Source organism: Erythrolamprus reginae, chromosome 10, assembly GCF_031021105.1.
Source record: "Erythrolamprus reginae isolate rEryReg1 chromosome 10, rEryReg1.hap1, whole genome shotgun sequence".
Taxonomy (NCBI): Eukaryota; Metazoa; Chordata; class Lepidosauria; order Squamata; family Dipsadidae; genus Erythrolamprus; species Erythrolamprus reginae.
This window is the reverse complement of record NC_091959.1, coordinates 42,018,382-42,038,780: the sequence shown is the minus strand read 5'-3', so window position 1 is coordinate 42,038,780 and position 20,399 is coordinate 42,018,382. Positions and strand designations below refer to the sequence as shown.

The window sequence follows — 20,399 nt, the reverse complement described above, 5'->3', positions numbered from 1 at the left end:
ATGTTTAAATTCAGTTACTATGGATTTACCAACCACGTCTGCTGGAAGTTTGTTCCAAGGATCTACTACTCTTTCAGTCAAATAATATTTTCTCACATTGCTTTTGATCTTTCCTCCAACTAACTTCAGATTGTGTCCCCTTGTTCTTGTGTTCACTTTCCCATTAAAAACACTTCCCTCCTGAACCTTATTTAACCCTTTAACATAATCCTGGGGATGCTCTAACAGCCGTCAGTATGAAAAACTCCCATAAGTCAAGGTACAGTGATACCTCGTCTTACAAACGCCTCGTCATACAAACTTTTCGAGATACAAACCCGGGGTTTAAGATTATTTTGTCTCTTCTTACAAACTATTTTCACCTTACAAACCCGCGGCCGCCACTGGGATGCCCCACCTCTGGAATTCCGTTGCCAGCGAAGCACCTGTTTTTGTCTGGAGGTGGGGTTTCCCAGCGAGGGGAGCCTCAGTGAAATCGCAGCATCGCAAAAACACAGAGGTCTGGAGGTGGGGTTTTGAGGACTTCGGTGTTTTTGCAATGCTGCGATTTCACTGAGGTTCCCTTCACTGGGAAACCCACCTCTGGAATTCCGTTGCCAGCGAAGCGCTCGTTTTTGCGCTGCTGGGATTTCCCTGCAGCATTGCAAAAACACAGAAGTCCGGAGGTGGGGTTTCCTATGGAGGGGAACCTCAGGGGAATCCCAGCAGCGCAAAAACGGGCGCTTTGGCTGGCAAAAGTGGACAAGGCCATTGGAGCTGTGAGTTCCGCCACCTGTTTACTGGATCCGTGTCCCTCCTGGCTGGTTTCGGCCAGCAGGGAGGTGACACGGAGCTGGGCCCAGGAGATTACCAACGCTTCCTTGGGGAGGGGAGTTTTTCCAACACTCTATAAAGAAGCGCTTGTGCGCCCCCTCCTCAAGAAGCCTTCCCTGGACCCAGCCGTACTTAATAACTATCGTCCAGTCTCCAACCTTCCCTTTATGGGGAAGGTTGTCGAGAAGGTGGTGGCACTCCAGCTCCAGCGGTCCTTGGAAGAAGCCGATTATCTAGGTCCCCAGCAGTCTGGTTTCAGGCCCGGTTACAGCACGGAAACCGCTTTGGTCACGTTGATGGATGCTCTCTGGCGGGCCCGGGACAGGGGTTTATCCTCTGTCCTGGTGCTCCTTGACCTCTCAGCGGCTTTCGATACCATCGACCATGGTATCCTTCTGCGCCGGCTGGAGGGGTTGGGAGTGGGAGGCACTGTTCTCCAGTGGTTCTCCTCCTACCTCTCTGGCCGGTCGCAGTCGGTGTTAGTGGGGGGTCAGAGGTCGGCTCCGAGGTCTCTCCCTTGTGGGGTGCCTCAGGGGTCGGTCCTCTTCCCCCTGCTATTTAACATCTACATGAAACTGCTGGGTGAGATCATCCAAGGACATGGCGTGAGGTATCATCAATATGCTGATGGTACCCAGCTTTACATCTCCACCCCATGCCCAGTCAACGAAGCGGTGGAAGTGATGTGCCGGTGCCTGGAGGCTGTTGGGGCCTGGATGGGTGTCAACAGACTCAAACTCAATCTGGATAAGACGTAGTGGCTGTGGGTTTTGCCTCCCAAGGACAATACCATCTGTCCGTCCATTACCCTGGGGGGGGAATCATTGACCCCCTCAGAGAGGGTCCGCAACTTGGGCGTCCTCCTCGATCCACAGCTCACATTAGAAAACCATCTCTCAGCTGTGGTGAGGGGGGCGTTTGCCCAGGTTCGCCTGGTGCACCAGTTGCGGCCCTATCTGGACCGGGACTCATTGCTCACAGTCACTCATGCCCTCATCACCTCGAGGTTCGACTACTGTAATGCTCTCTACATGGGGCTACCTTTGAAAAGTGTTCGGAAACTTCAGATCATGCAGAATGCAGCTGCGAGAGCAGTCATGGGCTTACCTAGGTATGCCCATGTTTCACCATCACTCCGCAGTCTGCATTGGCTGCCGATCAATTTCCGGTCACAATTCAAAGTGTTGGTTATGACCTTTAAAGCCCTTCATGGCATCGGACCAGAATATCTCCGAGACCGCCTCCTGCCGCATGAATCCCAGTGACCGATTAGGTCCCACAGAGTGGGCCTTCTCCGGGTCCCGTCAACTAAACAATGTCGGTTGGCGGGCCCCAGGGGAGGAGCCTTCTCTGTGGCGGCACCGACTCTCTGGAACCAACTCCCCCCAGAGATTAGAACTGCCCCTACTCTTCCTGCCTTCCGTAAACTCCTTAAAACCCACCTTTGCCGTCAGGCATGGGGGAATTGAAACACCTCCCCCGGGCATGTTCAATTTATACATGGTATGCTTGTGTGTGTGTCTGTTAGTATATGGGGTTCTTTTAAATCTTTAAATATTTTAAAGTTATTTGGATTATTTATGATTTGTTTTATCTTGTTGTGAGCCGCCCCGAGTCTTCGGAGAGGGGCGGCATACAAATCTAATAAATAAATAAATTAAATAAATAAATAAAAACGGGCGCCTTGGCTGGCAAAAGGGGTGAATTTTGGGCTTGCACGCATTAATCGCTTTTCCATTGATTCCTATGGGAAACATTGTTTCGTCTTACAAACATTTCACCTTAAGAACCTCGTCCCGGAACCAATTAAGTTCGTAAGACGAGGTATCACTGTACTGCTTTTCTGTTGAATGACGTAAGCAAACCCCCAACTTCTTGCTTTTCCAGAATATTTGTGCAAATACGCCCTGCCTTGCCTCGTCGGAATCTCCCGAGCGTTTGGCCGCTACAGCCACTGTGAAGAAGCTCTGCTCTCCAAGCTTTTCCCCAAAGTGACCCCGCATTCCCGCCGGGCCTCCAACGAACTGGACGGGATCCGGAGGCGTTCCTTCAATGACTTCCGCTCCATCCTTCCTAACTCCCTGCTCACGGTCTGCCAAGAAGGATCGTTAAAGAGGAAAACCAGCAGCGTTTCCAGCATCACGCAGGTGGGGGTTGCTTATAGCAGTGTTTCCCAACCTTGGCAACTTCAAGATATTTGGACTTCAACTCCCAGAATTCTCCAGCCAGCGAATGCTGGCTGGGGAATTCTGAGAGTTGAAGTCCAGATATCTTCAAGTTGCCAAGGTTGGGAAACACTGGCTTATAGAATATAAACATCTACCAAATCTAGATCCAGAATATAAAATCCCATGTCCTGAACTCCAGCCTCACATTGACCACCGAACCAATGTGTATAGAATTGCATTTAATAATAATAATATTAAATATTTTATTGTCATTGTACTGTACAGTGTTCCCTCGATTTTCGCGGGTTCGAACTTCACGAAAAGTCTATACCACGGTTTTTCAAAAATATTAATTAAAAAAACACTTCTTGGGTTTTTTCCCTATACCACGGTTTTTCCTGCCCGATGACGTCATGTGTCATCGCCAAACTTTCGTCTGCCTTTAATAATTTTTTTAAAAAATAAACTTTAATAAATAAACATGGTGAGTAATAATGTAAATGGTTTCTAAGGGGATGGGAAATTGCAATTTAGGGGTTTAAAGTGTTAAGGGGAGGCTTGTGATACTGTTTTTCCTGCCCGATGACGTCATGTGTCATCGCCAAACTTTCGTCTGCCTTTAATAATTTTTTAAAAAAATAAACTTTAATAAATAAACATGCTGAGTAATAATGTAAATGGTTTCTAAGGGGATGGGAAATTGCAATTTAGGGGTTTAAAGTGTTAAGGGGAGGCTTGTGATACTGTTCATAGCCAAAAATAGTGTATTTACTTCCGCATCTCTACTTCGCGGAAATTCGACTTACGCGGGCGGTCTCGGAACGCATCCCCCGCGAAAATCAAGGGAACACTGTATATACACAGTATACCCATGCAACGAAATTCGTATGATGCCAAAGATCAGTCTCAACATACATAACAACCCGAAAGAACAAAACCCAGGCCCCTTGGGATGGTATTTCATGCTTGTATCTCCATTTCAGGTCAGTCCTGATCGTGGGATCCCTCCGCCCGGTTCTCCAGGAGGAATGGCTATACAGTATTTTGAAGGTATATCTTTCTCCTTTTGCAAAAAAATATCATATAGAATATACCGTGTTTCCCCGAAAAGACCTGTCTTATCTTTTTTTCACCCTAGAAATAAGCGCTTGGCCTTATTGCCATGCACTCAAAAGCCCGATTGGGCTTATTATCGGGGGATGTCTTATTTGGGGGAAAACAGTATCTGTCTGTCTGTCTGTCTGTCTGTCTGTCTGTCTGTCTTGTCTGTCTATCTATCTTATCTATCTATCTATCTATCTATCTATCTATCTATCTTATCTATCTATCATCCATCCCTCCATCATGTTTCCCCAAAAATAAGACCCTGTTTTTTGGGGGGGGTTTGAACCCTTAATACTTGGCCTTATTGCTATTGCTTCCTCCCAGAAGATCCCTAGAGAGGTCCCATGGAGGTTTCTCCCCGCCTTTTCCGGCCCTGTTTCCTCCCAGAAGATCCCCAGAGAGGCCCCATGGAGGCTTCTCCCCACCTTTTCCAGCCCTGTTTCCTCCCAGAAGATCCCTAGAGAGGCCCCACGGAGGCTTCTCCCTGCCTTTTCCGGCCCTGTTTCCTCCCAGAAGATCCCTAGAGAGGCCCCATGGAGGCTTCTCCCCACCTTTTCCAGCCCTGTTTCCTCCCAGAAGATCCCTAGAGAGGTCCCATGGAGGTTTCTCCCCGCCTTTTCCGGCCCTGTTTCCTCCCAGGAGATTCCTAGAGAGGTCCCATGGAGGTTTCTTTCTGCCTTTTCCGGCCCTGTTTCCTCCCAGAAGATCCCTAGAGAGGCCCCATGGAGGCTTCTCCCCACCTTTTCCAGCCCTGTTTCCTCCCAGAAGATCCCTAGAGAGGTCCCATGGAGGTTTCTCCCCGCCTTTTCCGGCCCTGTTTCCTCCCAGGAGATTCCTAGAGAGGTCCCATGGAGGTTTCTCTCTGCCTTTTCCGGCCCTGTTTCCTCCCAGGAGATTCCTAGAGAGGCCCCATGGAGGCTTCTTCCCACTTTTCCGGCCCTGTTTCCTCCCAGGAGATTCCTAGAGAGGCCCCATGGAGGCTTCTCTCCTTCTTTTCCGGTTCTGTTTCCTCCCAGGAGATTCCTAGAGAGGCCCCACGGAGGCTTCCCCCTGCTTTTTCTGGCCCTGTTTCCTCCCAGGAGATTCCTAGAGAGGCCCCATAGAGGCTTCTCCCTGCCTTTTCCGGTTACAATTTGGGAGGCTCGGGTTTGTAAGTGGAAAATGGTTCTTGAGAAGAGGCAAAAAAAATCTTGAACACCCAGTTCTTATCTAGAAAAGTTTCCTAAGTAGAGGCGTTCTTAGGTAGAGGTACCACTGTTTTTATTTGCAGCTCAGGGTTGACCTGTGGGGTCCTTGCTGCTCTCCAACTTTACCCAGCCTGCATAACCCCCCCCTATGGTAAACCATGGTCACCTTGTCGTGGAAACATGCTTGAATTTTCAGCCTCCTGGAATCCTCAAGTGAAGGCTAGTGGCTTACGAGCTGTGTCGGTGCAATGGTTTTCTTGGACGCTTATGGACATCCAATTAAGCGTAGCCTCTTGGACATTTAAACGACCGGCTTCGAGAGCGAATATGTCCTTAGCTTCCACCTCTCTTGTTTTGTCTGCGCAGGCGACCAAAGAGGTTGGTTAGTATTTTTCTCTCCTTTCTTTTCATAAGCAGGTTCCTATCTGCCAGATGGAAGTGCAGTTGATCCCGAATATTATTTCTCCAATATCAGTTCCAGCTTCTCGGTTTCGCCCCTCTTTAATGGGGTTAGCAACAAGGAGTTTAACATTCCACTAGAAATGCTTCGCCAGTTGTTGAACATGGTAAGTGGGCCGCCACTGTGAGGATAATGGAGGTTTCAGATTACTAGTTTGATTGGCTTGGAGTTATATTATGTTGTTTAAGTGTCCCCTTTATTTTTTTGAGCGGGGTATGTACATTTTATATATGTAAAGGGCGTGCATAAGTGCACTAGCGTGCTTTCCATCCCCTGTCCTAATGTCTCTCTCTTACTAGTATCTGTTCTGTCGAGCTCTCTGGTAGACTCCTCCCAAAAATTCACAGGTACAAATTTCAGACACACACACGTTTGAAAATTCAAAACAATGTTCTTTATAGAATAGAATAGAATAGAATTTTTAGTGTGATTGAACACACAAGGAATTTGTCTTGGTGCATGTGCTCTCAGCGTACATAAAATAAAATATACATTTGTCAAGAATCATGTGGTACAACACTTAATGATTGTCATAGGGGTCAAATAAGCAATGAAGAAGCAATATTAATAAAAATCTTAGGATATAATGAAAATTCACTTAAACTAAGCCCTCTTTTGGTATGGCAAAGAGCACTGGTCTCCAAACAAACTGGTAATTTGTGCAAGTCCTTTTATCAGTTCTGTGATACTTAGCTTGCAGCTGTGAGGCAATTCACAGTCCTTCTTCTTTCACAAAGCGAAACACACTTTGCTCTGGTTTAGTTTCGAAGTGGGAAAAAATCAGCACACAAAAGGCCAAAGTCAGTAAAGCAGGCACGAAACACAACGATCAGATAATCCTCCACAATGGCCAAACCCACAGGCTGCTCTTTATAGCAGCCTCACTAATGACCACAGCCCCACCCAACCACAGGTGGCCTCATTTTCTTTAATAACAATCTCTCAGTTGTTGTTGCCTATGCATCGCTCTCCGCATGCGTGGCTGTATCGTGAACTCTTGTTCCGAATCCAAGGAGGAGCTAGATAATTGTTCTCCTTCTGAGCTGTCTGCCACACTCTCCTCCTCCCTGTCACTCATGTCTTCTTGGTTAAAGGAGCCTTCATCATCAGATTCCACGGGGGGGGGAGGGCAAAACAGGCCTGCAGCATGTGGATGTCTCCCCCACATCCACAGTCCTTGGGGCAGGAGCTGGGCCAGAGCTAACCACAACAGTATCATGTATAGAAACATTGTTATATCTTAGTATACTACCAGTTCATACTTGACAAAATAAAATAAAATAAAATATTATTTTCTTTTCAATCGCAGGTCAAACAAATAGTTAGGGATTCAGTTCTCAAAAACCTGGATGCGGTGGTAACCGAAGTGATCGAGGTACGTTTATTTCGACAGTGAAATAACGGAAAATGCTTTGTAGCTCCGGTTTTAGATTTTGCCAGCGGTTTCTGAACATTTCGTTACCTTACTAGCTAACGTCATCAGCAGGATTTTTTGTCCTATTCCTCTTTAGCTTGGATACTGTGTTTCCCTGAAAATAAGACCAGGTATTTTTCGAAATATAAGACACACTGGAGTATAAGACATACCTTAGCTTTTGGGGAGGAAAATAGGAAAAAAAATAATCTGCCTACCAGGCATTCATCTGGCTAGTCCAATCATAAAATTTCACCCGTACATTGTAATATTCCATATCTTCCATAAATCAGTATGCTTGTTAATTGTTCCTTTGGGAGACTCTTCCCTTCTTCTTTTTAAAGGAATTTCCACCAACGCTTTAAAGTTGACTCTTGAGTTGACCCTTACTGTTTGAATGTCTTACAGGCCAATCCGCACGTCGACCTCTTCTACAAAATGTTTAGCGATACTCTGTACGTTGCCCAATTCAAAATGCTGAGAGACACCCTGTACCATATGAAAGGTAGGACGCTTGCGCTCGGAGAGGGGCGGCATAGAAATCCAATAAATATAAATAAATAAATAAATAATAATTTAGGTGAAGATTTAAGACTTCCCTTGGATCGCGGGGCCTCTCTAGGAATCTCCTGGGAGGAAATTAACTTGGATCGAAATACAAATTTATTAGATTTGTATGCCGCCCCGAGTCTTAGGAGAGGGGCGGCATACAAATCTAATAAATTATTATTATTATTATTATTATTATTATTATTATTATTATTATTATTATGTCAGTACAACACAGCAAACGAGATCACTATGCTGGATTTCGTATTTCATCACCAGTCGGGCGCTTCCCAAGCACCTAGGACTGCGTGATGTAGCGGCGAATTATGTTTGCCGATCCCAGTAAAGCGTCCTTTTGCAATTGACAGATGGAGATTTTGTCAATTCCCATGGTTTTCAAATGTCCGCTGAGATCCATTGGCACTGCGCCCAGCGTGCCAAGTACCACTGGGACCACTTTCATTGGCTTATGCCAGAGTCATTGTAGCTCGATTTTTAGATCTTCGTATTTCGCTAATTTCTCTAGCTGCTTCTCCTCAATTCTCCTCAATTATTATTATTATTATTATTATTATTATTATTATTATTATTATTATTATTATCATCATCATTGTTGGACCAACAGTTCTGTATAATTGTAGATTTGATTGGTGAATTCTTTTTTTGGTTTATTATGGTTTCTTTTAATGTCCTTACTACTAAGTATTTGACTTGTCCCACTGGGATTGGGTGGCATAGAAATCAATTAAATTAAATTAAGAGTGTTTTAATAGCTTTTTGACTTCCTGGCGATTTGAGTGCATTAAAAAATTGCATGAGTTGCCACCAGCGTTAATCTCAAAATATCTGGCTAGATGGTGGGCTTTTTTCTGTTCTATTGTTCTACTCCTTTCTTCAAAGCTTCCGTGCTGACACAGACTGCAGATGAGGGATAGGCAGCGGGGTGTAGAGATAGCTGGGGTGGTGTAAGCAAAACAACATCCTTTCCCCTGGGAACCAAAGTCGTGTGTGCAGGTGGTTGCGGGGGTGAAGAATAAAGTCATCCCATATCTGGAATATGTGCTGATTAGAGCAGTGTTTCCCAACCTTGGCAACTTGAAGATATCTGGACTTCAACTCCCAGAATTCCCCAGCCAGCATTTGCTGGCTGGGGAATTCTGGGAGTTGAAGTCCAAATATCTTCAAGTCGCCAAGGTTGGGAAACACTGGATTAGAGCATGTGACCGATGCTTTTGGAGAAGAGACAAAATTGGGGGGGGGAAGGGTGATGGGGACTTGATCTGGTTTTCACCAGGTTCGTGCCAATATGACAGGCTCTAATAAAATAAGTTTGCCAGGAGAAATCCCTCGGATAGGCAGAAGATACCACTTTATTGGCAAAATGTGAAGAGGAACTAAAGAGCCTCTTGATGCAAGTGAAGAAGGAGAGTGAGTGCAAAAGCTGGCTTGAAACTCAACATTAAAAAAAACTGAGATCATTTAGCATTTAGACCACAAGTCTTAAACTTGCCAAGTTTGAAAAACTCTGATTTAGACTTATGTGCCACTTCATAGTGCTTTTAATTTAATTTAATTTAATTTATTAGATTTGTATGCCGCCCCTCTCCGGAGACTCGGAGCAGCTCACAAACAATCACAACAATATACAAATCCAACATTTAAAAAGAAAACAAAACATTTAAAAACCCCATCATTAAGAACCATACAATACAATCGTACCATTCATAAAAGCTATATGTGCTCAGGGGTATCTCAGTTACCCCATGCCTAGTGACAAAGGTGGGTCTTGAAAGGCAAGGAGGGTGGGGGCCGTTCTAATTTCCAGGGGGAGTTGATTCCAGATGTGGTTTCTGTCAAGAGTTCTGCTTATTGTTGTTGTTGTTGTTATTATTTTCTTTCTCTTTTCCATCTCTTAGATCTTCCCAACTCTTTTGTGAAAGAAATCCACGATTTTGTGCTGGAACAGTTCAACACCAGCCAGCCAGAGCTTCAGAAACTCCTTCACGAAGTCGATAAATTGCACAACGAGCTCAATCCGCTGAAATTGCGTTGCCAGGCGAACGCCGCCTGCGTGGATCTCATGGTTTGGGCTGTGAAGGATGAGCAAGGTGAGCCTTACATAGGCAGACGTCCTGATGACTGACTATGATGCGCAATGACCATTTGAAGGGGTGCTACAAAAAATTACTTGCCGATTAATCTTTGCATTTACAATTGACAGGCATCTCTGCTTGCAACAAGCAGAGTCAACATACGGCCACAATTGAGCCCAGAACTTTATGTTGCTAAGTGAGCCCTTTGTTAAGTGAGTTTTGCCTCATTGCACGACCTTTTTTTTACCATTGCAGTGGTTAAGTTACCATATTTTGGGGCTATAAGACACATCAGTGTATAGGACTCACCAAGATTCCAACTCCCAGGAGCACTTTGCAGGCCTCCCAAGCCCTCTGCGCATCCCATTTTTTTTGCAAAAAGTGTTCTGTCGGGTGTGGATGCTGCTGAGTCCTAATGAAAGCAATGCCTTCAAAAGAGGCTAAGAACAACCCAGTGGGGTCACTCACGAACGCGAATCCTAGAAAGAAAGCTTGGGCACATTGTCTCTCTCTGGGTGAAGTGACATGGTGTAGAGCCATGCATTCCTTTTTATTTGGGAACATAAGGAAATGGGGTATAATTACATATACATGTCAAATGATACATCAACCATACAGCTTCAAACGTATCCTTTTGAGTTCTTCCTTTCCCATAGATATCAAGAAACAATCTCCTTGGAACTTCCTAAAAGCAGATGTTTATTCGCACCTAGTTTCTCTGAAGGTTTTTTCTTTATCTGGCTTAATCTTTCTTAATTGCCCTGCAATTGTTTGTGTGCTCCAGGCAATGAAATTTCCCCCTTTGATCCTATAATGTCCTGTCCAGAGTTGTGAAAGCTTTGTTTATAGTGAGATGTTTATTCTGAGCCCCGTTTCCCAGGAATGCAGACTAGGCGAGTTTATTGCCCTTCCTTGTCCTGGGTTTTATAGAATCAGGGTCAGGCAGAGTATATATATTTTTATGCTAGAAATCCAGATTTAATACAATCCTATCCTAACATAACTTGCTATACTGCAACAGTCGGGCTCTCTGGTAGACTCCTTCCAAAAATTCACAGGTACAAATTTCAGACACACACAAACGTTTGAAAATTCAAAACAATGTTCTTTGTAATGAAAATTCACTTAAACCGAGCCCTCTTTTGGTATAGCAAAGAGCACTCGTCTCCAAAAATCCTGGTAATTTGTACACGTCCCTTATCAGTTCTGTGATACTTAGCTTGCAGCTGTGAGTTAATTCACAGTCCTTCTTCTTTCACAAAGTGAAACACACTTTGCCCTGGTTTAGTTTCAAAGCGGGGGAAAATCAGCACACAAAAGGTCAAAGTCAGTAAAACAGTCACGAAACACCACGATCAGATAATCCTCCACAATAGCCAAACCCACAGGCTGCTCTTTATAGCAGCCTCACTAATGACCACAGCCCCACCCAAGCACAGGTGGCCTCATTTTCTTTGATAATAATCTCTCAGTTGTTGTTGCCTATGCATCGCTCTCCGCATGCGTGGCTGTATCATTAACTCTTGTTCTGAATCCAAGGAGGAGCTAGATAATTGATCTCCTTCTGAGCTGTCTGCCACACTCTCCTCCTCCCTGTCACTCATGTCTTCTTGGTCAGAGGAGCCTTCATCAGCAGATTCCACCTCGGGCAAAACAGGCCTGCAGCATGTGGATGTCTCCCCCACATCCACAGTCCTTGGGGCAGGACCTGGGCCAGAGCTAACCACAACAAAAAAGGGACCCGTTTTTCACCCTATTTGCAAAAAACAGGGCACACAGAGGATTTGGGAAATATGCAGAGTGATCTTGGGGCTGGTGAAAGGCAAATATGCCCCCATTTTTGCAAAAAATGGCCCATTTTTCACCTATTTTTTTGCAAAAGTGGGTATTTTTGCCTTCCTTTAGCCTCCGGGAGCATTCTTTAGGCCTCCCAAACCCTCTGCGCACCCCATTTTTGAAAAGAAATGGGTCTATTTTTCTCAAAAATGGGATGCATGAGTGGGGCTTCAGGCGGCCAATAATGGTTAAATTCGGTGTATAAGAGGCACCGACATTTCCACCCTCTTTTAGGGGAGAAAAAGATGCGTCTTATACTCCGAAAAATACGGCATTAACAGGATTGTTGAGTGAATTTCCGTTCCCCATTGACTTTGCTTGTCAGAAGGTCACAGTAGCTGTTCGCGTGACCCTAGGGCCCTGCCACAGTCATAAATATGGATCATAAGAGGAGCCCTGCTGAATCAGGCCAAAGCCCATCGAGTCCAGCATTGTACTCAATGGTACTCAAGGGAATCCTGCCTGTCTCAACCAACATAGAGGCGGCACTTGGAAGAAAGGAGGGAAGGAGAGAAAGAAGGAAGGAGGGGGGTAGGAATGAGGGATGGAGAGAGAGAAGGAGGGAAGGAGAGAAAGAAGGAAGGAAGGAGGGAGGGAGGGTAGGAATGAGGAGGGGGAGAGAGAGATAGAGGGAAGGAAGGAGGGAGGGAGAGAAAGGGAGGAAGAGAGAGAAGAAGGGAAGGAAGAACATAAGAACATAAATAGAGCCGTGCTGAATCAGGCCAAACCCCCTCGATTCCAGCACTCTGTGGCCCACCAATTGTCCATGGGGATCTTGAGCAGAAAGAGAAGGCAAGACCCTCCTTTTCCCCTGACCCCCAACAAATGGTACTCAAGGGAATCCTGCCTATCTCAACCAACGATTGTAAATTGAGGACTATCTATTGTACAGTACCTAAGGTCAGTAAACGGGACACGTAGTGGGTGTAGTAAGCTTATGCACTATTTATTGAATACTTAATATTTTTTTCATTGTCCTTCCTTCTCTAGTACCTTAGTATGATCCTTAATTACTTTTAAAATAGGAAATAATTAAATAGTGTGTTTTTACCCTTAGCTTTAATCGTTTTAATCATTATCTAGACCTGAACTTTTACAGCAATTCAAGAAAATTGAGATACTTGCCCAACCTGTTCTCTGAATTTACATCTCTTCCTCTAACGAGAATTCCTTTTTGTTTCTCTTGCAAACCAGGAGCAGAAAACCTCTGCATCAGGTTGTCTGAAAAGTTGCAGTCCAAGACCTCCAGCAAAGTGATCATCGCCCACTTGCCTCTTCTGATCTGCTGCTTACAGGTGTGGCGGAGTGTAGTCTGGATTCCGAGGAGGGAGGGGCGGCTTCTCAGAGGACAAAAGAGGCAGCGGAGCTTGGAAAGGGCAGCGTTGAACCGATTGTAACAGGTTAACGGAATTGGAATCGGGACCTTGTAGGTCATCTAGTCCAGTGATGACGAACCTATGGCACGGGTGCCACAGTTGGCACGCGGAGCCGTATCTGCTGGCACGCGAGCTGTTGCCCTAGCTCAGCTCCAACATGCATATGTGTGTCCACCAGTTGACTTTTGGCTTCTACAAAGGCTTGGGGAGGGCATTTTTGGCTTCCAGAGAGCCTCTGGGAGGAGGGGGGAGGCCGTTTTTACCTTCCCTCAGCTCCAAGGAAGCCTTTGGTTTATGAAATTCCCTTCCAGAAGACGTCGTGACAGCTGTCAGCCTTGATAGCTTCAAGGCAGGATTAGACAGATTAATGGATGCCAAGTGTATCCGTGGTTATTGAAACAGATGTCCAAGTGCCGCCTCTATGTTGGTTGAGGCAGGCAGGATTTCCATTTGTTGGGGGTCACCCAGCTCCAGGCCTCAAATAAACGAAGGTGTGTCCAGGTCTTTGGTCTCTTCAGCCTTGAAAGACGGCGTTTAAGGGGCAACTTGATCGAAGTGTATAAAATCATGCATGGGATAGAAAAGGTGGATAGAGAAAAATTCTTTTCTCTATCACACAATACTAGGACGAGGGGGCACTTCCTAAAGCTTATAGGTAAGCAAGTGAGGACAAATAAATGGAAATATTTCTTCACCCAGTGGGTCATTGGTTTATGGAATTCACTTCCAGAAGAGGCCGTGAAAGTTGTCAGCCTGGATAGCTTCAAGGCAGGATTAGACAGATTCATGGATGCCGACTGTATCATAGGTGGTTATTGAAACAGATGTCCAAGTGCCGCCTCTATGTTGATTGAGGCAGGCAGGGTTCCCTTGGGTACCATTTGTTGGGGATCAAGGGCAAAGGAGGGTCTTGCCTTCTTTTTCTGCTCAAGATCCCCATGGACAATTGGTGGGCCACTGTGGTCCACAAAATGCTGGACTCGATGGGCTTTGGCCTGATTCAGCAGGGATCCTCTTATGTTCTTAGGAACGTGGGGAGTGCGAAACGCAAGCCTACTGGGTCCACCAGAAGTTGGGAAATAGGCCATTTCTGGCCTCTAGAGAGCCTGTGGGGAGGTGGGCGAAGCTTCCCTGAACCCTGCTCAAAAATTAATAAAGGGAACATTTAAACAACACAATATAACTCCAAGTAAATCAAACCTCTGTGAAATCAAACTGTCCACTTAGGAAGCAACACTGATTGACAAGCAATTTCATATGCTGTTGTGCAAATGGAATAGTTGTGCAAATGAAATATTCAATATTTCATTCATTCAGATCTCGGATGTGTTACTCGAGTGTTCCCTTTTTTTTTTTTTGAGCAGTATATATTTAATAATAATTTATTTAAAAAAAAACTTTGGGGAAGAAAAAAAGATGACCGAGCATTTTAAAAAATGTGCAAACTCCGTGAAGCCACGATTAGAGAACACATTTTTAAAGATTGGTTACAGCCAGGATTGTGCGGCTTTTCTTCCGTGTGTCACTGGTAACGTTACGTATCTTAACTTTTTCCTCCCACAGGGTCTCGGTCGCTTGTGCGAGAGGTTCCCTGTGGTGGTTCACTCGGTCAATCCGTCTTTGAGGGATTTCCTTGTGATTCCCTCCCCAGTCCTGGTGAAATTGTACAAATATCACAGCCAGTACCAAACAGGTATTTTTGATCCCCTCCGAAACGTTTGTCCAATTCATGGTTCACTTTCTGTTGCATCTTCCTGATCAATTACCGTATTTTTAAAAATACTTTATTAATTTTCAGAAAAATGACAAACAAACACACAAACATTTAACATATAGTTGGGGTTATAATTACCCCACTTGTCTTAGAAGTCTATTTTAATACAGAAAAAGAATATACTATTAATTCATAAAATCAACATACTAATTTAAATGAAAAGAAGAATTTTGTTTTATGGTGTTGGTCATGACCTTTAAAGCCCTACATGGCATTGGGCCAGAATACATCCGGAACCGCCTTCTACCGCACGAATCCCAGCGGCCGATAAGGTCCCACAGAGTTGGCCTTCTCCGGGTCCCGTCGACCAAACAATGTCGTTTGGTGGGCCCTAGGGGAAGAGCCTTCTCTGTGGCAGCCCCGGCCCTCTGGAATCAACTCCCCCCAGAGATTAGAACGGCCCCCACCCTCCTTGTCTTTCGCAAATTACTCAAGACCCACCTTTGTCGCCAGGCATGGGGGAGTTAGGATATTCCTTCCCCTAGGCCATTACAAGTTATGTATGGTATGTTTGTGTGTATGTTTGGTTTTTATAATAAGGGTTTTTAGTTGTTTTATTAAATTGGATTGTTACATGTTGTTTTTTATCATTGTTGTTAGCCGCCCCGAGTCTGCGGAGAGGAGCGGCATACAAATCCAATCAATCAATCAATCAATCAATCAATCAATCAATCAATAAATCAATAAATCAATATTATAATAAGAAAATAAAAAGAGAAAAAATTATTCTAATATGTTTACACTTTTCCATGTCATTTAAATTTTATTTTTCTTTCTATTTATCCATATATAAACTTTATTCCAAATAATATAAAATTCTGATTCTTCTTGATTATTCAATCGTCTTGTCAATCATATCCATCTCTGCACAATCAAAGATTTTCTTTATCACCTCGTCTTCCTTGGGAGTATTTTTTCCTTCCAGTTTTGTGCGTAAACTATCCTGGCTGCTGTCAAAATATGAATGACTAGATAAAAAATAACTTTCTTATATTTCTGCTTCGTTATACCTAATAAATAAAATTCTGGGTTTTTTTCTATTTCTTGTAATGTTATTTCTTTAATCAATTTTTCTATCATTTTCCAATATAGCTTAACTTTGTGACAAGTCGACTAAGCAATGTTGTTTGGCGGGACCCAGGAGAAGAGCCTTCTCTGTGGCGGCCCCGACCCTCTGGAACCAGCTCCCCCCAGATATCAGAGTTGCCCCCACCTTCCTTGCCTTTCGCAAGCTCCTTAAAACCCACCTCTGTCGTCAGGCATGGGGGAATTGAAATTTCCCTTCCCCCTAGGCTTATAGAATTTATACATGGTATGCTTGTATGTATGAGTGGTTCTTTAAATTGGGGTTTTCTTAGATTATTTTTAATATTAGATTTGTTTATATTGTCTTTTTATATTGTTGTTAGCCGCCCCGAGTCTTCGGAGAGGGGCGGCATACTAATCTAATAAATACAAATACAAGTACAGCATTGATGATAATAGGAACCTATTTCTTGTTTACATTTCCAACACTTGGGGGACGTATTGGGGAATTACCATATTTTTTAGAGTATAAGAAGCACCTTAATTTTGGGGGAGGAAAACAGGAGGGAAAAATCTGCTTACCAGGTATTCATCTGGCTAGCGTCCTTAGCCTGGTCAGCTCAGCATGTTATTTTATCCCCTGGTTAGGGCTTAAAAAAAACTTATTCGGAGAGAGTAACAATGAAAGTTTGCAAGACGGTGAGAGCTGGGAAGATCATTAGAATATCTCAGGGACCGCCTTCTGCCACACGAATCCCAGCGACCAGTTAGGTCTCACAGAGTTGGCCTTCTCCAGGTCCCGTCAACTAAACAATGTCGTTTGGCGGGACCCAGGAGAAGAGCCTTCTCTGTGGCGGCCCCGACCCTTTGGAACCAGCTCCCCCCAGATATCAGAGTTGTCCCCACCCTCCTTGCCTTTCGTAAGCTCCTTAAAACCCACCTCTGTCGTCAGGCATGGGGGAATTGAGACTTTCCCTTCCCCCTAGGCTTATAAAATTTATGCATGGTATGTCAGTATGTACGATTGGTTTCTTAAATTGGGGTTCTTTTTTAAAAATTAACTTAAATATTAGATTTGTTTACATTGTATTATTATTATTGCTGTTAGCCACCCCGAGTCTACGGAGAGGGGCGGCATACAAATCTGATTAATAAATAAATAATAAATAAATAAATTAGCAATCTCTCTGGAAGCCAAAATCACCCTCCCAGAGCCTCTGTGCAAGCCAAAAATCAGCTGGCCGGCACACACATGCACACTGGAGCTGAGCAAGGGCAACGGCTCACGTGCCAACAGATATGGCTATGCGTGCCACCTGTGGCGCCCGTGCCATAGGTTCGCCATCACTGGTCTAGTATCTGGAATCCTCCACGTCTCTAAAACAAGTTCAAAATTAATTCTGACATGCCCCACAGAAGCCCTTCCTATCTTAGCCAGATTCACAAGCCAGATTCACTTAACAACCGCATGACTGACTTGGCAGAGGTCGTGATTCACTTAACAGCCAAGGCAAGGAAGGTCGTAAAACAAGGCCAATCTCGCTTAGCATCCCTCCCCGTTTCTTCCCCTCTCAGGCACCAATGATATCAAGATCAGCATAACCAACGAGCATGCTGAGCCTACGCTGAGCGTAATGTCGGGCAAGAAAAACGAATGCTCCATGTACGAACAGCTCCGGGATGTTGCGATCGATAATATTTGCAGGTGGGCTTGATCTGCTTTAATAACGGGTTTTTTTTAATGGTTTTAAATTATTAGATTTGTCTTGAATTGTTTTATTGTTGTTGAGAGCTGCCCCGAGTCTACAAAGAGGGGCGGCATACAAATCTAATAAATAAGTAAGTAAGTAAGTAAGTAAGTAAGTAAGTAAGTAGGTAAGTAGGTAAGCAAGCAAGCAAGCAAGCAAGCAAGCAAGCAAGCAAGCAAGAAAGCAAGAAAGCAAGTAAATCAATCAATCAATCAATCTCAGGTGTGAAACATAGAAACATAGAAGATTAACGGCAGAAAAAGACCTCATGGTCCATCTAGTCTGCCCTGATACCACTTCCTGTATTTTATCTTAGGATGGATCTATGTTTATCCCAGGCATGTTTAAATTCACTGACTGTGGATTGACCAACCACGTCTGCTGGAAGTTTGTTCCAAGCAGCTACTACTCTTTCAGTCAAATAATATTTTCTCACGTTGCTTCTGATCTTTCCCCCAATTGACCTCAGATTGTGCCCCCTTGTTCTTGTGTTCACTTTCCTATTAAAAACACTTCCCTCCTGAACCTTATTTAACCCTTTAACATATTTAAATGTTTCGATCATGTCCCCCCTTTCCCTTCTGTCCTCCAGACTATACAGATTGAGTTCATGAAGTCTTTCCTGATACGTTTTATGCTTAAGACCTTCCACCATTCTTGTAGCCCGTCTTTGGACCTGTTCAATTTTATCTGTTAATGCAGCCTAGATCTCTGTTGGCTTTTTTGGCAGTTCCTGCACACTGCTGGCTCATATTTCAATCTTGCAGGTGTCTGAAAGCCGGTCTGACCATCGATCCCGTCATCGTTGAAGCCTTCTTAGCCAGTTTATCGAATCGTCTCTACATCTCCCAAGAAAGTGATAAGTAAGTGACTTCAATGATGCAAAGTGATCTCGCGGAATGACAGAGTTGGAAAGGGCCTTGGAGGTCTTCTAGTCCAACACCCACCCACCCCAAGCCAGAAATTTAATAGGTTAACAGAGTTGGAAGGGACCTTGCAGGACATCTAGTCCAGCCCAAGCAGGAGAACCTACATCTTCCTCTACCTAGGATCGAACTCACAACCTCCTGATTGGGAGGCAAGAGCTCCACCTCTAGGGCCACAGCAGCTGGGTATCGCTACTTCCTTCCTCGTAGTTTGGAGGTTAATATTTCTTTCCTTTAAGAAAAAATACAAAACCAGCTGATTTTAGGCCAGATCCTTTGAAAATCTGGAATTCAGGCTATTCCATGAGATAGGAGAATCACTGGCCTCCTCAGAGAAGGTTCGCAACTTGGGCGTCCTCCTCGATCCAGAGCTCACATTAGAGAAACATCTTTCAGCTGTGGTGAGGGGGACGTTCGCCCAGGTTCGCCTTGTGCACCAGTTGCGACCCTACTTGGACCGGGAGTCACTGCTCACGGTCACTCATGCCCTCATCACCTCGAGGCTCGACTACTGTAACGCTCTCCACATGGGGCTACCTTTGAAAAGTGTTTGGAAACTTCAGATCATGCAGAATGCAGCTGCGAGAGCAATCATGGGCTTTCCCAAATATGCCCATGTTACACCAACACTCCGCAGTCTGCATTGGTTGCCGATCAGTTTCCGGTCACAATTCAAAGTGTTGGTTATGACCTATAAAGCCTTTCATGGCACCGGACCAGATTATCTCAGGGACCGCCTTCTGCTGCACGAATCCCAGCGACCAGTTAGGTCCCACAGAGTGGGTCTTCTCCGGGTCCCGTCGACTAAACAATGTTGCCTGGCGGAACCCAGGGGAAGAGCCTTCTCTGTGGGGGGCCCGGCCCTCTGGAACCAACTGCCCCCAGAGATTAGAACTGCCCCCACCCTCCTTGCCTTTCGTAAACAACTTAAAACCCACCTCTGCCGCCAGGCATGGGGGAATTGAGATCCTCTTTCCCCCTAGGCCTTTACAATTCTATGCATGGTATGTATGTATGTATGGTGGTTTTAAATTAATGGATTTTTAATCATTTCTAATACCAAATTACTATTGTACACTGTTTTATTGTCGCTGGTAGCTGCCCCGAGTCTCCGGAGAGGGGCGGCATACAAATCCAATAAATAAATAAATAAATAGTTCTGCAATCTAAAATCTTTTTACAATTGTTCTTTCTATCAGGAGGGCATGTGTATCTTACGATGACAAACATGTATCAGTCTGGCGATTAAATATCATGGTATCCCGGTACACCCATATAACACTTTTGCTCCTTGAGCTCCACTGGCTTCCTATTAGTCTCCGGGCACAATTCAAGGTGTTGGTTATTACCTATAATAATAATAATAATTTATTAGATTTGTATGCCGCCTCTCTCCGAAGACTCAGGGTGGCTCACAACAATAATAAAAACAATATTATAGTAGAACAAATCTAATATTAAAAACATATAAAACCCTATCATTATTTAAAAAAACCAAACAACACATTCATACCAAACATAAAACAAAATATAAAAGAGCCTGGGGGAAAGGTGTCTCAACTCCCCCTTGCCTGGCGGTATAAGTGAGTCTTGAGTAGTTTACAAAAGACAAGGAGGGTGGGGGCAGTTCTAATCTCCAGGGGGAGTTGGTTCCAGAAGGCCGGGGCCGCCACAGAGAAGGCTCTTCCCCTGGGGCCCGCCAAACGACATTGTTTGGTCGACGGGACCCGGAGAAGGCCAACTCTGGGACCTTATCGGTCGCTGGGATTCGTGCGATAGCAGGCGGTTCCGGAGATACTCTGGTCCAATGCCATGTAGGACTTTAAAGGTCATAACCAACACTTTGAATTGTGACCGGAAACTGATCGGCAGCCAATGCAAGCCACAGAGTGTTGTAGAAAGCCCTATATGGCTCAGGGCTAGGC

At 44.7% G+C, this 20,399-nt stretch overlaps 1 protein-coding gene across 3 annotated transcripts in view; it reads left to right on the top strand.

The window, feature by feature from the left end:
- The window catches only part of PI4KA (phosphatidylinositol 4-kinase alpha), a 113,367-nt gene that overhangs the window by 11,017 nt on the left and 81,951 nt on the right, over window positions 1–20,399 (top strand). For 2 of the 3 annotated variants that reach the window (XM_070762829.1, XM_070762828.1), the window contains exons 6-15: window positions 2,701–2,960; window positions 3,965–4,031; window positions 5,687–5,838; window positions 7,042–7,107; window positions 7,555–7,651; window positions 9,612–9,803; window positions 12,819–12,919; window positions 14,564–14,693; window positions 17,376–17,505; window positions 18,316–18,411. In XM_070762829.1, coding sequence (XP_070618930.1) covers window positions 2,701–2,960; window positions 3,965–4,031; window positions 5,687–5,838; window positions 7,042–7,107; window positions 7,555–7,651; window positions 9,612–9,803; window positions 12,819–12,919; window positions 14,564–14,693; window positions 17,376–17,505; window positions 18,316–18,411 — 1,291 coding nt within the window. The remainder of the gene's footprint in view (window positions 1–2,700; window positions 2,961–3,964; window positions 4,032–5,686; window positions 5,839–7,041; window positions 7,108–7,554; window positions 7,652–9,611; window positions 9,804–12,818; window positions 12,920–14,563; window positions 14,694–17,375; window positions 17,506–18,315; window positions 18,412–20,399) is intronic. The other variant, XM_070762827.1, reaches the window with a different exon arrangement.